General features: G+C 57.3%; 1 protein-coding gene across 4 annotated transcripts; it reads right to left on the reverse strand.

Annotated features, from left to right (window-relative positions):
• Window positions 1-1,421: 1,421 nt before the first annotated feature.
• LOC106863979 (uncharacterized) lies at window positions 1,422-13,032 on the reverse strand. 4 transcript variants are annotated; one of them, XM_088180890.1, is made up of 4 exons: window positions 12,168-12,451; window positions 10,890-12,005; window positions 7,549-8,423; window positions 1,422-2,061 (listed from the first exon to the last, which is right to left on the reverse strand). In XM_088180890.1, the coding sequence occupies exons 1-4, from the start codon at window positions 12,310-12,312 to the stop codon at window positions 1,561-1,563; spliced, it is 2,637 nt and encodes an 878-aa protein (XP_088037016.1). In that variant the 5' UTR covers window positions 12,313-12,451; the 3' UTR covers window positions 1,422-1,560. The 4 variants fall into 4 exon arrangements, with proteins under 4 accessions (XP_088037016.1, XP_088037014.1, XP_088037015.1 ...); XM_088180888.1 differs by lacking the exons at window positions 1,422-2,061; window positions 10,890-12,005; window positions 12,168-12,451 and adding exons at window positions 8,781-8,862; window positions 9,573-9,689 and having other exon boundaries at window positions 7,305-8,618; XM_088180889.1 differs by lacking the exons at window positions 1,422-2,061; window positions 7,549-8,423 and adding an exon at window positions 12,960-13,032 and having other exon boundaries at window positions 10,692-12,005; window positions 12,168-12,249.
• Between the last annotated feature and the right edge of the window lie 3,175 nt (window positions 13,033-16,207).

A 16,207-nucleotide genomic window follows, 5' to 3' on the forward strand; every position in this document is an offset into this window, starting at 1 on the left:
TGACACCTTCAGTGGATGGCCAGAAGCTTACCCCTGTCACATTAACACAGCCAAGGAAGGCGTGAAAGTTTTGCTTCATCATGTAATTCCGAGGTTCGGGGTTCCCTTGAGGATGTCATCAGACAGGGGACCACACTTTGCAGCTACAGTGGTTAAAGAAGTTAGCTGGATTTTGGGAATTGCTTGGGATCTGCACACACCTCACAGACCCCAAGCGAGTGGTAAAGCTGAACGCATGAATGGGACTCTCAAAACACAAGTTAGTCAAATTTGCCAGGAAACATCCATGACATGGATTCAGGCCTTGCCTAAAGCTTTACTGGGAATTTGCATACAACCCAGACAGAGGGATAGCATCAGTCCCTATGAAATACTGTATGGCAGACCCTATCAAATCCCACATATTCCAGGTGAAATTCACATGAAGGGGAAACATGATTTGCAGAGTTATTTAATGGCTTTGAGTTCCACTTCGCAGAAACTTCAGTTACATTGTGTTATCCAGACCCATAGGACTGGACACACCAGCACATCTGTTCCAGCCTGGAGACTGGGTCTATGTGAAGTGGTGGGACAGTGATCCTCTGCAAGCCAAGTGGAAAGAACAATTTAAAGTCCTGCTGACCACCTTCACTGCAGTCTAAATTGCTGGCAGAGGACCCTGGATTCACTACTCCAGAATTAAGAAAGCTTCTGCTCCTAAAACAACTGTAACAACGAATATTGATGGAAATTATATTTTAAATGGTTCCTCTTCTGTCTAATTGCTATTCTTCTATATATGATACTTGATAGTATAAGATATTATTCTTGTTACTTTATGTTTTTCATTAAGTATGCATTTACTATTAGATATTTAGCTAGATATTTATTATTGTTAGACACTTATCTGTTATTAAATACTTATTGCCAATAAATATTTAGAATAGACACTCGACAAAGTAGAGGCCTTGTCAAGCCTCCAAAGGGAGGAAATTGATGCCTTAAGTTTTAAGTTTTTCTGTTCTACTTTGGTGTGCAGCTTTTAGTTTTATATTAAGGGTTACTAGGAACTTTTCACAGGGTGGTGAAGACAAAACAATCCTATTCCAGCTGGGGACTCAAGGACAATCTCTTCAAACTTCAGGCCCTAAGCATAAACAATGTGAAAAGAGGAGGGCAGGAAAGCAAGCAAGCGAGGAGGATGAAACTTCATGATTTGAGGCTATTTTAATTGGACAGTTGATTCCTGTATGCAAATGGACTAAAACCTATAAAAATGTGAGATCTTGTGACCAAGCTCTTTTGCTTCCACCTTGGAGCCATCTGGGCAGGGCCACGACTGTGGCACTGGCACTGCCAGGGTGTGACCTTTGAAGGCCCCTCAATAAATACCCATTTTATTCCTCTTAACTTTGTCTGGCCTCTGCGTTCTAGGCATCACAGCCAGGTGTCTTCCCAACCAGGATCACCGGGAACGTGGGACACCAGGGCTCTCCCCAGCGTGGGTCCTCTGGTGAGGGATGGAGCTGGAGCAGAAGATGAAGCTCTCCCTGAAGTTGGGGCACTTGCAGAGTTTCATTACCGGTGTCTCCACTGGTGTTGATTCAAGACTGAGCTGGTCCTGAAGCTCTTGCCACACTCAGGACACTCGTAGGGCCTCTCCCCGGTGTGGATGCGCTGGTGCCTGGTGAGGTGGGAGCTGTACCTGAAGCCCTTCCTGCAGTCGGGGCAGCGGAAGGGCCTCTCATCCGTGTGAATCCGCTGATGTATGAGGAGAAGGGAGCTGGTCTGAAAACTCTTCCCACACTCGGGACACTCGTAGGGCCTCTCCCCAGTGTGGATCTTGAGGTGGGAGGTGAGGTGGGAGCTCCGGCTGAAGCTCAGGCCACATTCCCCACACTCGAAGGGCCGTTCCCCGGTGTGGATGCGATGGTGGATGATCAGTCCAGGGCTGTCTCTGAAGCCCTTCCCACACTCAGGACACTCGTAGGGCTTCTCACCTGTGTGGATCATCTGGTGGCGGATCAGGCGGGACCTCCAGCTGAAGCTCTTCCCACACTCCAAGCACTTGTGGGGCTTCTCCTCATCATGAAGCTGCTCACGGACCAGCAGCTCCGAGCTCTGGCTGAAGCTCTGTCCATCTTTCTGGCCCAGGCTGGGTTTTTCCTCTTCAGAGCACCCTGGGCTGGGTTTGGAGCCCTGCCTTGTGCAGCATCTCCGCGGCTTTTCCTCCCCGTTGCATTCCTGCCCCGTGGAACTGCTCCAAGCGGCCTCTTCCACGAGGTTCTGCCGCGGGGATTTGTCCTCCCTGCTCTCCGGGCTCAGCTCCTTGTCTGGGGCAGGAAGGACAAGCAGAGGATGGGATTTGCCTCCGTGCCACAGGGAAGGGGAAGGAGATCCCCCCAGGTCGGGGGGTTGTCCTGCAGCCGGGGGCCGTGCTGGGCTGGGACATGGAGCAGGACACAGGGGGAAAGGGCCAGGGGCTTCCTCCTCACCTGCCTGCGGCTCCCGGGCCATCTTCCTCTTCCTCGCAGCCTCCTCCTCCTCCATTCTGCCAAGATTTGGGAATGGGAAATCCTGGTTTGGGGCAAAACAAGGGATGAGCGCGTTGAATTTGAAGGTCCCTCTACCCATGTCCATCTCTAGAAGTCCCCGGGCATCTGGGGTCCATAAAAACCTCCCAAACAACAAGATTCAGCCCTGAAAAAGCCTCCCACGACTTCTCGAATTCTGGTCTCTCCCCTCTGGTGTTCAGGGACTCCCCCCTGTCCCAGCTGCTGGGGTCACGCTTGGATTGGGGGTCCCCCAGCTACTCGGTCCCCGCCCTCCCCAGGCTGCTGGGAGTCCCGGGAATCCAAAAAGCTCCCCCCTCTTCAGTCTCCCCTCTTAGGAATGCTGGGGGGATTTGGGGTGCCGGGGTCCCTTCTCCCCTTATTCTCTGATTTGGGCTGCAGGGGATCCATGGAGTCCCCCCTGCCCCTCTCCAGGCTGTTGAGGGTCCCGTGAATCGTGGTGCTCCTCCCTCTCTGGGCTCCCCACTCTGGGGTCCTGGGGGACACAGGGCTCTGCTCCTCCAGGCTGCCACTGAGAGCCCCTCAATGTCCCCGCAAGGGGCATTTTCCACTCAGTTTTGCAGTTCCTCAATCTCCAAACATCTAACCCAAAGAAACCCAACCCGAGGACCCCCTCGGGATATCTGGGCCGAGCTCCCCCTCCCCGGGCACCTGCGGGATGGGGGATGAGGGGGAGAGGAGAAGCTCCCACAGGTGAGGGGCTGCGAATTCAGGGAGTGCTCAACTCCAGGTTCCTTCTCCTTTTTCTTCAAACTCCTTTAACCCTCCTCTTCCTCATCCACCTCCTCTTCCCCTTTCCATCCCTCCTCCCTCCTAATCCCACCTCCTTCTCCTACATCCAGCCCTTCTCGCTCTCCTCCTTCATCCCTCCTCTTCCATCCCTCCTCCTCCTCCCCCAGGAGCAGCGGCACCCTCGGGGCCGTTCCCGGAGCCCTCGGGGCCGTTCCCGGAGCCCTCGGGGCCGCGGCAGGAGCGGGGATGGAGCCGGGACAGCTCGGGATGGGCAGCGCGGGGCTCTCGGCTGCTCCCACCCGCTGCCGCCGGGGCCAACCCGGCCCGCCGAAAAGGAGAGGGAAACTGGGAAAACTGGCGGCTGCACATCCAAACTGGGGCTTGCTGGGGACCCTGGGTGGCGACTTCCAGCCCTTGGGGCCCCTCTCGGGAGCCTGGACATCCACGGGAACATCCCAGGAGTGGCATCATTTGGAGTGACTGAATTATACTGGGATCACACTGGGAACAGCTTGGCCAATGCTTCGGGACACTACAATCACTGAGGGAGACTGGCATCATACTGGCATCGTACTGGAATGAGTAGGAGCCTGTGGGGGCAACTGAGACCATGCTCTGGGCAAATGGGACATACTGGGACTGACTGAGGTCATGCTGAGGGTGACCAGGAGCAGCTGTGAGCAACTGGGATCATGCTACAACCAACTGGGAGGGACTGGGAGTGTCTGTTTGCATGCTGGGGGAGATTGAAAGCTGGGATACTGATACTGGGATGAACTGGGGCCATACTGGGGGAGACCGGAATCATACTGGGTCACACTGGCAGCAACTGGGACTGCCCTGAGGGGGTGGCTGTCAACAACTGGGATCAGGCTGGAAGCAACTCAGGACAACTGGCATTGACTTGTGAACATGCTGGGAGCAACTGGGATCACATTTGGGGTGACTGAGATCACCCTGGATGTGACTGGAGCCATACTGGGAGTGACTACAAGTCCTGTTGGGATCATCCTGAGATTACACTGGGATTACAGCAGGTGTGAATGGATCCTGACTGGGGGTTACTGGGAGCAACTGGGCCCATGTTGGGAGGAAAATATGGACTCATTGGGAGCAACTGGGAGTAACTGGAAAGTACTGGATCCATGCTGAGTGGACTGAGACAACAACTGGGGCAACTGGGATCACACTGGGAGCAACTGTGACTATACTTTGGGCAAGTGACAGAAACTGGGATCATGCTGGAGGCAACTGCGAGTAACTGGGAAAGGCTGAGATCTTTCTGAGGTAACTGGAACCTTCCTGGGACAACTGGCATATACTGGGAATGACTACAAGCATGCTGAGGGCAACTGGGACATACTGGGAGGATCTGTAAGCATACTGGGGTGACTGGAACTACACCAGGAACAGCTGAGATCATGCTGGGGGCAACTGGGATTTGGTGGGACCCTGCTGAGAGGGACTGGGACTATTCTAGGGACAAGTGGGATCATACTGGGAGGAACTGGGAACAACTGGAACTATTCTGGCAGAAACTGGGATCATATTGGGATCACAATGGGAGCAGCTGGGTCCATGCTGGGTAAAACGGGGATCACACTGAGGGTGACTGAAGTCATAATGGCATTGACTGTGAGCAACTGGAATCATGCTGAAAGCAACTGGGAAGAAGTGGGAGTGACTGGGAGCATGCTGGCACTGACTGGGATATACTGGGACTGACTGGGAGTTACTGGAATAACACTGCAAGTGACTGGGATCATACTGGGACTGGCTACAATCATACTGGGATTCTAGTGGGTGTGACTGGACCCTAACTGGGGGATACTGGGAGCTACAAGGCCCATGCTGGGACGTAACCTCACACACACACTGGGAGCAACTGGCAATGATAGGATGCATGCTGGTGACAACTGAGATGTACTGGGAGTGACTGGGATAAAAGTGGGGGCACCTGAACCACACTGAGGTAACTGGGAGTGCCTGGGAATGGCTACGAGAATGTTCAGGGCAACTGGGATATACTGGGAGTGTCTGACACCATGCGGGTGGGGACTGGGACCACACTGGGAATCTGCTGGGGGCAACTGGGACCACACTGGGGGCAAGTGTGAGTGCCTGGGGCCCTGCTGGGACACACTGGCATCATACTGGGAGTTGCTGGGATTATACTACGGACAACTGGGAGAACTGGGAACACACTGGAGGAAAGCAAGAGGGACTGGGAGCAACTGGGACTGCGCTGGGGGCAAATTGCGTCATAATAGGGAATAACTGGGACTGACTGGGCTCATACTGGGAGCAACAGGGATCAGGGAGGAGGTGAGGGCAAGTGAGCAGGATCACACTGGGAGTGAGCGGGCTCATACTGGGAGTGAGCGGGCTCATACTGGGAGCAGCCCCTCCCGGCACCGGGACCCCCGAACCCCTTTCCCGGCCCTGCCGCCCCTCCAGCCCCAGCACCCCCCGCCGGGGTCCCGGCAATCCCAGGGGTCCCCCCCTCTCGGGCTCCCCGCTTTGCCCTTCTGGGGCTCTCCTGTCTCGGGGCTCCCGCTCAGGGAAGCCGCGGCTCTCCCGGGGCTCCCCCAAACCGGTGTCCCCCCGCCGATCCCGGCACAGCTCGCAGGGCCCGGCCCGGGAAGCCCAACCCCCACCGCGGGGGGACCCGCATCCCCCCGGGCCCCGCCGGGGCTCTGCCGCCACCCACCGGGACCCCCAAAAACACCGCCCGGGGACCCCCCGATGTCCCCCCGAGGGCCATCTGCGCCTCTGCAGCCCTGCAACATCCAAACATCGCCCCCCAAAAAAAAACCCCGAACCCAGGGACACCCCCCGGGATATTCGGGCCGAGCTCCCCCTCCCCTGCACCTGCGGGATGGGGGGCGATGGTCCCGGGGGGGCTGCGAGTTCGCTTCTCTGCTCCTGCTTCCTGCTCCGCCTCTTCCTCCCTCCTCCTCCTCCTCCTCCTCCTCCTCCTCCCCGATCCCACCTCCCCCTTCTCCCTGCCTCCTCCTCCCGCCCCGTTCCCGGAGCCCTCGCAGCCGCGGCAGGAGCGGGGATGGAGCCGGGACAGCTCGGGATGGGCAGCGCGGGGCTCTCGGCTGCTCCCACCCGCTGCCGCCGGGGCCAACCCGGCCCGGCGAAAACGAGAGGGAAACTGGGAAAACTGGCGGCTGCACATCCAAACTGGGGCTTGCTGGGGACCCTGGGTGGCGACTTCCAGCCCTTGGGGCCCCTCTCGGGAGCCTGGAGATGCGGGTGGGGAACGCAGAGAAGGGTGGGGGTGCCAGTAGTGGCATCACTGGGAGTGACTGGGCTGTACTGGGATTGGACTGAGATCATACTGGCAGTGACTGGGATTCTGCTGGGATTGTACTGACATTATACTGGGAGGAGCTGGGCCCATGCTAGGAGAGGCTGGATTCCCACGGAAGGAATTGAGGATCATACTGGGATCATACTGGGATTGAGTAGGAACCTGCAGGGGCCAATTGAGACCATGTTGGGTGCAAATGGGATACACTGGGAGTGACTGGGGTCATGCTGAGGGTGACCAGAAACAGCTGTGAGCAGCTGGGATCATGCTAGGAGCAACTGGGAAATACTGGGATTGACTGGGTGCATGCTGGAGGTGATTGGAAGCAACTGTGCTTATACTGGGATGAACTGGGATTAGGCTGGAGGTGATTGGGATCACACTGGCAGTGAGTGAGACTGCACTGAGGCTTAAAGGAGCGCTTGGGAGCAAATGGGATCATGGTGGAAGGAACTGGGAGTGACTGGGAATATGCTAGAGGGAACTGGGCTACACTGGGAAAGACTTGGAGTGACTGGAACCAAAATGAGGCTGAAAGAAAGCAACTGGAACCATGTGAGGTGCAAGAAAACAGCAAAGATTGACGCTGCAGAAAATTCCTGGGAAGCATGGAAGAACTTGGATTACATGCTGTCTAAGAACAGGAAAGGCGTCCTGTGCCTTGGAAGGCTGCACACCTTGAGAAAATGCAAAAAGCGTCAGGCTGATGGATTTATTACAGGCCTGCAACATTGCTGGGTGTGAAGGACTGAACAAAGACTCTCACACTAAACGTCGAAGTACTGTCTCAACTCTGCAATCAACGGATTCATTCTGCCCTCAGCTTGTGAGTCTCCTTTTCATGTTTCTACAGGGCTTCCCTTACTGGTGGCTCTGCTGGTGTCTGGTCAAGGCACCGCTGTATTTGAAGCCCTTCCCACACTCAGGACACTCGTAGGGCGCCTCCCCGGTGTGGATGCGCCGGTGGGCAGTGAGGTGGCAGTTGAGCTTGAAGCCCTTCCCGCAGTCGGGGCAGCGGAAGGGCCTCTCATCCGTGTGAATCCGCTGGTGCTGGAGGAGATTGGAGCTGCTCCGAAACCTCTTCCCACACTCGGAGCACTCGTAGGGCCGTTCCCCGGTGTGGACCTTCTGGTGTGTGATCAGGTGGTAGCTCATGCTGAAGCTCTTCCCACACTTCAGGCACTCGTAGGGCCGTTCCCCAGTGTGGAATATCTGGTGGCGGAGCAGGTGGTAGCTCGTGCTGAAGCTCTTCCCACACTTCCCACACTCGTAGGGTTTCTCCCCGGCGTGGATGCGCCGGTGGTTGACAAGGCTGGATTGTCGATTGAAATCCTTCCCGCAGTCAGGGCACTGGAAGGGCCTCTCCTCTGTGTGAATCCACAGATGTCTGACGAGACTCGAGCTCGTCTGAAACTTTTTCCCACACTCAGGACACTCGTAGAGCCGCTGCCCAGTGTGGATCTTCTGGTGGGTGATCAGGGTGCAGATCTTGCTGAAGCCTTTCCCACACTGCGTGCACTCGTAGGGCTTCTCCCTGGTGTGGATCCCCTGGTGGCGGATCAGGTTGCAGCTGTCTCTGAAGCCCTTCCCACATTCCCCACACTCGTAGGGCCATTGCCCAGTGTGGCTCATGTGGTGGCGGACCAGGTGGGAGATGTCTCTGAAGCTCTTCCCACATTTCCCACACTCGTAGGGCCTCTCACCTGTGTGGATCATCCGGTGCCGGATCAGGTGGGAGCTCCGCCTGAAGCTCTTCCCACACTCCAAGCACTTGTGGGGCTTCTCCCCATCGTGAAGCTGCTCATGGACCCCAAGCTCTGAGCTCTGGCCCAGGCTGGCGCTTTCCTCCTCAGATTCCCCAGATCTGCGTTTGCAGCCCCTCCTCGTGCGGCATCTCTGCGGCTTTTCCTCCCCGTTGCATTCCTGCCCCGTGGAACTGCTCCAAGCGGCCTCTTCCACGAGGTTCTGCCGCGGGGATTTGTCCTCCCTGCTCTCCGGGCTCAGCTCCTTGTCTGGGGCAGGAAGGACAAGCAGAGGATGGGATTTGCCTCCGTGCCACAGGGAAGGGGAAGGAGATCCCCCCAGGTCGGGGGGTTGTCCTGCAGCCGGGGGCCGGGCTGGGCTGGGACATGGAGCAGGACACAGGGGGAAAGGGGCACTGACTTCCTCCTCACCTGCCTGGGGCTCCCGGGCCATCTTCCTCTTCCTCGCAGCCTCCTCCTCCTCCATTCTGCCAAGATTTGGGAATGGGAAATCCTGGTTTGGGGCAAAACAAGGGATGAGCGCGTTGAATTTGAAGGTCCCTCTACCCATGTCCATCTCTAGAAGTCCCCGGGCATCTGGGGTCCATAAAAACCTCCCAAACAACAAGATTCAGCCCTGAAAAAGCCTCCCACGACTTCTCGAATTCTGGTCTCTCCCCTCTGGTGTTCAGGGACTCCCCCCTGTCCCAGCTGCTGGGGGTCACGCTTGGATTGGGGGTCCCCCATCTACTCGGTCCCCGCCCTCCCCAGGCTGCTGGGAGTCGGGACACTACAACCACTGAGGGAGACTGGCATCGTACTGGCATCGTACTGGAATGAGTAGGAGCCTGTGGGGGCAACCGAGACCATGCTGTGGGCAAATGGGATATACTGGGACTGACTGAGGTCATGCTGGGGCTCTCCTGTCTCGGGGCTCCCGCTCAGGGAAGCCGCGGCTCTCCCGGGGCTCCCCCAAACCGGTGTCCCCCCGCCGATCCCGGCACAGCTCGCAGGGCCCGGCCCGGGAAGCCCAACCCCCACCGCGGGGGGACCCGCATCCCACCGGGACCCCCAAAAACACCGCCCGGGGACCCCCCGATGTCCCCCCGAGGGCCATCTGCGCCTCTGCAGCCCTGCAACATCCAAACATCGCCCCCCAAAAAAAAACCCCGAACCCAGGGACACCCCCCGGGATATTCGGGCCGAGCTCCCCCTCCCCTGCACCTGCGGGATGGGGGGCGATGGTCCCGGGGGGGCTGCGAGTTCAGGGAGCGCTGGAGCCGCGCGTTCGCTTCTCTGCTCCTGCTTCCTGCTCCGCCTCTTCCTCCCTCCTCCTCCTCCTCCTCCTCCTCCTGCTGCTGCCGCCCCTCCCCGATCCCAGCTCCCCCTTCTCCCTGCCTCCTCCTCCCGCCCCGTTCCCGGAGCCCTCGCGGCCGCGGCAGGAGCGGGGATGGAGCCGGGACAGCTCGGGATGGGCAGCGCGGGGCTCTCGGCTGCTCCCACCCGCTGCCGCCGGGGCCAACCCGGCCCGGCGAAAAGGAGAGGGAAACTGGGAAAACTGGGGACTGCACATCCAAACTGGGGCTTGCTGGGGACCCTGGGTGGCGACTTCCAGCCCTTGGGGCCCCTCTCGGGAGCCTGGAGATGCGGGTGGGGAACGCAGAGAAGGGTGGGGGTGCCAGTAGTGGCATCACTGGCAGTGACTGGGATTCTACTGGGATTGTACTGACATTATGCTGGGAGGAGCTGGGCCCATGCTAGGAGAGGCTGGATTCCCACTGAACGAATTGAGGATCATACTGGGATCATACTGGGATTGAGTAGGAACCTGCAGGGGCCAATTGAGACCATGTTGGGTGCAAATGGGATACACTGGGAGTGACTGGGGTCATGCTGAGGGTGACCAGAAACAGCTGTGAGCAACTGGGAAATACTGGGATTGACTGGGTGCATGCTGGAGGTGATTGGAAGCAACTGTGCTTATACTGGGATGAACTGGGATTAGGCTGGAAGTGACTGGGATCACACTGGCAGTGAGTGAGACTGCACTGAGGCTTAAAGGAGCGCTTGGGAGCAAATGGGATCATGGTGGAAGGAACTGGGAGTGACTGGGAATATGCTAGAGGGAACTGGGCTACACTGGGAAAGACTTGGAGTGACTGGAACCAAAATGAGGCTGAAAGAAAGCAACTGGAACCATGTGAGGTGCAAGAAAACAGCAAAGATTGACGCTGCAGAAAATTCCTGGGAAGCATGGAAGAACTTGGATTACATGCTGTCTAAGAACAGGAAAGGCGTCCTGTGCCTTGGAAGGCTGCACACCTTGAGAAAATGAAAAAAGCGTCAGGCTGATGGATTTATTACAGGCCTGCAACATTGCTGGGTGTGAAGGACTGAACAAAGACTCTCACACTAAATGTCGAAGTACTGTCTCAACTCTGCAATCAACGGATTCATTCTGCCCTCAGCTTGTGAGTCTCCTTTTCATGTTTCTACCTGGCTTCCCTTACTGGTGGCTCTGCTGGTGTCTGGTCAAGGCACCGCTGTATTTGAAGCCCTTCCCACACTCGGGACACTCGTAGGGCGCCTCCCCGGTGTGGATGCGCCGGTGGGCAGTGAGGTGGCAGTTGAGCTTGAAGCCCTTCCCGCAGTCGGGGCAGCGGAAGGGCCTCTCATCCGTGTGAATCCGCTGGTGCTGGAGGAGATTGGAGCTGCTCCGAAACCTCTTCCCACACTCGGAGCACTCGTAGGGCCGTTCCCCGGTGTGGACCTTCTGGTGTGTGATCAGGTGGTAGCTCATGCTGAAGCTCTTCCCACACTTCAGGCACTCGTAGGGCCGTTCCCCAGTGTGGAATATCTGGTGGCGGAGCAGGTGGTAGCTCGTGCTGAAGCTCTTCCCACACTTCCCACACTCGTAGGGTTTCTCCCCGGCGTGGATGCGCCGGTGATTGACAAGGCTGGATTGTCGATTGAAATCCTTCCCGCAGTCAGGGCACTGGAAGGGCCTCTCCTCTGTGTGAATCCACAGATGTCTGACGAGACTCGAGCTCGTCTGAAACTTTTTCCCACACTCAGGACACTCGTAGAGCCGCTGCCCAGTGTGGATCTTCTGGTGGGTGATCAGGGTGCAGATCTTGCTGAAGCCTTTCCCACACTGCGTGCACTCGTAGGGCTTCTCCCTGGTGTGGATCCCCTGGTGGCGGATCAGGTTGCAGCTGTCTCTGAAGCCCTTCCCACATTCCCCACACTCGTAGGGCCATTGCCCAGTGTGGCTCATGTGGTGGCGGACCAGGTGGGAGATGTCTCTGAAGCTCTTCCCACATTTCCCACACTCGTAGGGCCTCTCACCTGTGTGGATCATCCGGTGCCGGATCAGGTGGGAGCTCCGCCTGAAGCTCTTCCCACAATCCAAGCACTTGTGGGGCTTCTCCCCATCGTGAAGCTGCTCATGGATCCCAAGCTCTGAGCTCTGGCCCAGGCTGGCGCTTTCCTCCTCAGATTCCCCAGATCTGCGTTTGCAGCCCCTCCTCGTGCGGGATCTCCGTGGCTTTTCCTCCCCGTTGCATTCCTGCCCCGTGGAACTGCTCCAAGCGGCCTCTTCCACGAGGTTCTGCCGCGGGGATTTGTCCTCCCTGCTCTCCGGGCTCAGCTCCTTGTCTGGGGCAGGAAGGACAAGCAGAGGATGGGATTTGCCTCCGTGCCACAGGGAAGGGGAAGGAGATCCCCCCAGGTCGGGGGGTTGTCCTGCAGCCGGGGGCCGTGCTGGGCTGGGACATGGAGCAGGACACAGGGGGAAAGGGCCAGGGGCTTCCTCCTCACCTGCCTGCGGCTCCCGGGCCATCTTCCTCTTCCTCGCAGCCTCCTCCTCCTCCATTCTGCCAAGATTTGGGAATGGGAAATCCTGGTTTGGGGCAAAACAAGGGATGAGCGCGTTGAATTTGAAGGTCCCTCTACCCATGTCCATCTCTAGAAGTCCCCGGGCATCTGGGGTCCATAAAAACCTCCCAAACAACAAGATTCAGCCCTGAAAAAGCCTCCCACGACTTCTCGAATTCTGGTCTCTCCCCTCTGGTGTTCAGGGACTCCCCCCTGTCCCAGCTGCTGGGGGTCACGCTTGGATTGGGGGTCCCCCATCTACTCGGTCCCCGCCCTCCCCAGGCTGCTGGGAGTCGGGACACAGCAATCACTGAGGGAGACTGGCATCGTACTGGCATCGTACTGGAATGAGTAGGAGCCTGTGGGGGCAACTGAGACCATGCTGTGGGCAAATGGGACATACTGGGACTGACTGAGGTCATGCTGGGGCTCTCCTGTCTCGGGGCTCCCGCTCAGGGAAGCCGCGGCTCTCCCGGGGCTCCCCCAAACCGGTGTCCCCCCGCCGATCCCGGCACAGCTCGCAGGGCCCGGCCCGGGAAGCCCAACCCCCACCGCGGGGGGACCCGCATCCCACCGGGACCCCCAAAAACACCGCCCGGGGACCCCCCGATGTCCCCCCGAGGGCCATCTGCGCCTCTGCAGCCCTGCAACATCCAAACATCGCCCCCCAAAAAAAAACCCCGAACCCAGGGACACCCCCCGGGATATTCGGGCCGAGCTCCCCCTCCCCTGCACCTGCGGGATGGGGGGCGATGGTCCCGGGGGGGCTGCGAGTTCGCTTCTCTGCTCCTGCTTCCTGCTCCGCCTCTTCCTCCCTCCTCCTCCTCCTCCTGCTGCTGCTGCTGCTGCTGCTGCTGCTGCTGCTGCTGCTGCTGCTGCTGCCGCTGCTGCTGCCGCTGCTGCCGCCGCCCCTCCCCGATCCCTGCCTCCTCCTCCCGCCCCGTTCCCGGAGCCCTCGCAGCCCATACTGGTTCATACTGAAAGTGAGCAGGAGCCTGCAGGGGCCAATTGAGATCATGTTTGGTGCAAATGGGATACACTGAGAGTGACTGGGGTCATGCTGAAGGTGACTGGGCGCAGCTGTTAGCAACTGGGACCATGCTAGGAGCAACTGGGAAAAACTGGGATTGACTGGGTTCATGTTGGGAGTCATTGGAAACAACTGTGCTTATACTGGGATGAACTGGGATTAGGCTGGAGGTGACTGGGATTATGCTAGCCATGCGTGGACTATACTGAGGCTCGCTGGGAATGGTTGTGAGCCAATGGGATCATGGTGGAAGGAACTGGGAGTGACCGGGAATATGCTGGAGGGAACTGGTGTACACTGGGAGAGACTGGGAGTGATTGGAACGAAAGTGAGGGTGAAAGAAAGCAACTGGAGCCATGTGGTCCACAACTGGTTCATACTGGCAGTGTCTGGGAGCACACTGGTGTCATATTTGGATCCTATTGGGCGTGACTGGACTAATACTGGGAGTATCTGAGAGTGACTGGGATCGTACCATTCACATCATCCCCCATACTGGGGGTGACTGCGAGCAACTGGGAGCATGCTGGCATCATAGTGGGACTGACTGGGTTGGTCAAGGAAGCAACTGGACCATACTGGTAGTGATGCCATGTGACGAGGATCATACTGGAGGTTATTGGGGTCACATTGGTGCTGAAAGGGAGCAACTGGGATCACACTTTGGGCTACTGGGAGCAACTGAGAAAACTTGGATTGTGCTTCAAGCAATTTGGAGTAACTGGGAATGACTGGGCTGTATGCATGCTGGAGCCAACTGGGATGTTCTGGGCATGACTGGGATCATACATTGGAAAACTAACACCTTACTGGGACCACTGAGAGTGTCTGGGAATGACTACGGACATGCTGAGGGCAACTGGCATATACTGGGAGTGTCTGTAACCATACTAGGGGTGACTGGTATTAACTGAGATTTACAGAGCCTTTACTGGGGACAACTGGAAGTGATCCCCTTCTCTCCCCCAGCCCTCCCTCAGGCATGGTCACATCTCCCAGCCTGGACCTGCCTGGAGCAGCACGATGGCTCCAGCGCTGGGGCTGGGGGTACTTCGGGGGGGCAGCAAGGGGGGAGTGGGACCCCCGGCACCGGGACCCCCCTGCTCCCCTTATCGTGCACAGGGACCCCCCCTGAATCCCCTTTTCTGGACATCAGGACTCCCCCTGCTCCCTTTTCTCAGCCATCCCATGGCTCCCAGCCTCCAGACTTCCTGTGTGCCTGACCCTGGGACACTCTGGAATGCCTTGGACCCCCATTCCTGCCTTTCCCAGACCTCAGCCCCACCTTTTTGCATAAGCAGAGACCCCCTGAACTCCCCCTTCCTGAACATCCTGGGTGTCCCCACCCTGCTGGACACCTGGGCTAGAGAACACGGCATTGAGTGGGTGTACGATATCCCCTGCCACGCACCAGCTGCAGGGAAAGTTGAACGGTGCAATGGCCTGCTTAAAACCACCTTGAAGGCACTGGGTGGGGGAACTTTCAAGAATTGGGAGATTAATCTACCAAAGGCCACCTGGTTAGTGAACACCCGAGGTTCCACTAACCGAGCAGGCCCTGCCCAATCTGAGCCCTTGGGAATATCGAATGGAGATAAGGTTCCAGTGGTACACATGAGAGGTATGCTAGGAAAAACTGTTTGGGTGAATCCTGCCTCCAGCAAAGACAATCCCATCCATGGAGTTGTATTCGCTCAAGGACCAGGTTGCACCTGGTGGGTGATGCAAAAGAATGGAGAGACCAGATGCATACCCCAAGGAGACCTTGTTTTGGGGTGAAATACCTATAGTACTGTGCCTATGTCTCTAACTGCATGTATGTATATATAATGTAACAGTTTAATTTGATATAGCATATTAGTATGGGAGAAATTATGGGGTGGATAATGTTGGGGGTTGGATTGTTCCCTTTTCTTTCTGTGGAATTTTCTCCCATTGTTATGCTAAGTATTTGTGGCTACAGCTTAGTAACAATCGTTTTCTCTCGCAGGGGGGTGGGCGATAGGGGGACCCCAGAAAAGGAAAGGTGGGATGGGGGATCTGGGCGGGCTGGGACTCTCTCTCGCTTGGCTCGTGGAGTGGGAGGATGGCCCGGGCTCCAATCCAGCATCTTCCCCTGCCATCCCAGCACTGAGATCCACGCTCCCTGCCGTTGGACATCGCTCTGCTGCTCTCCCACCTCACCCTACTATCTCCGGACACTCTGCCGAGCACCACGACCGACACCGTGAGGGGGAGTCACTTTCCCATCCCTCTCACCCCTGGGCCGCTGCTGCCATCACCCAGCCCTCTTCAACTGCGCGGGACCTGCCCTGCCCCCAGCACCGGTAACTGAGCACAGGGAGACGGCCTGTGGCCAAAAGGGACTGGAACTGAGCTAGACTGTTCTGTTCTGTTGTCAATTTTCATAGCTGTTGTTGTTGTCTGCCTTGTTAGATATCAGTAAAGAACTGTTATTCCTATCCCCATATCTCCTGCCTGAAGGCCTCTGATTTGAAACTATTAGAAGGGAGGGGGTTGCTCTCTGCATCTCAGGAAAGGGGTTCTCGCCTTTCCTTAGCAAATACCTGTCTTTCAAACCAAGACAGAAAGTCAAAGCACAAAGGACTGCAAAGACACCAAGCTGAAGGAGCTGGGTTAGAAGTGTGACATCTGCACGAGTGTGGGGAGGTTCAGCTCACCTTGGGGTTACCAATAGCGTGTATAATGATTGTTCTGGGTGTGGGCAGGTGGCTCTGGCTGCAGCTGAGCACCCAGAGCTGTCCCTTTCTCCTTATTCAGTCCTTTGGTGTGGTTCAATAAACCTTTTAAAATTTTAAAAAGTGGGGCATTGTTCTCACAACCCCAGCCCAGCCCCTTTGTTCAGCACCAAGCTGGGCTTGGGGCCACAGGACGAAGAGGCCGAGGGGAAGCAGATCCTGCAGGTGGGACAGTGCTTGGGCTCAGGGCAAGG

This window comes from Sturnus vulgaris, chromosome 30, assembly GCF_052056855.1.
Source record: "Sturnus vulgaris isolate bStuVul1 chromosome 30, bStuVul1.hap1, whole genome shotgun sequence".
NCBI lineage: Eukaryota > Metazoa > Chordata > Aves > Passeriformes > Sturnidae > Sturnus > Sturnus vulgaris.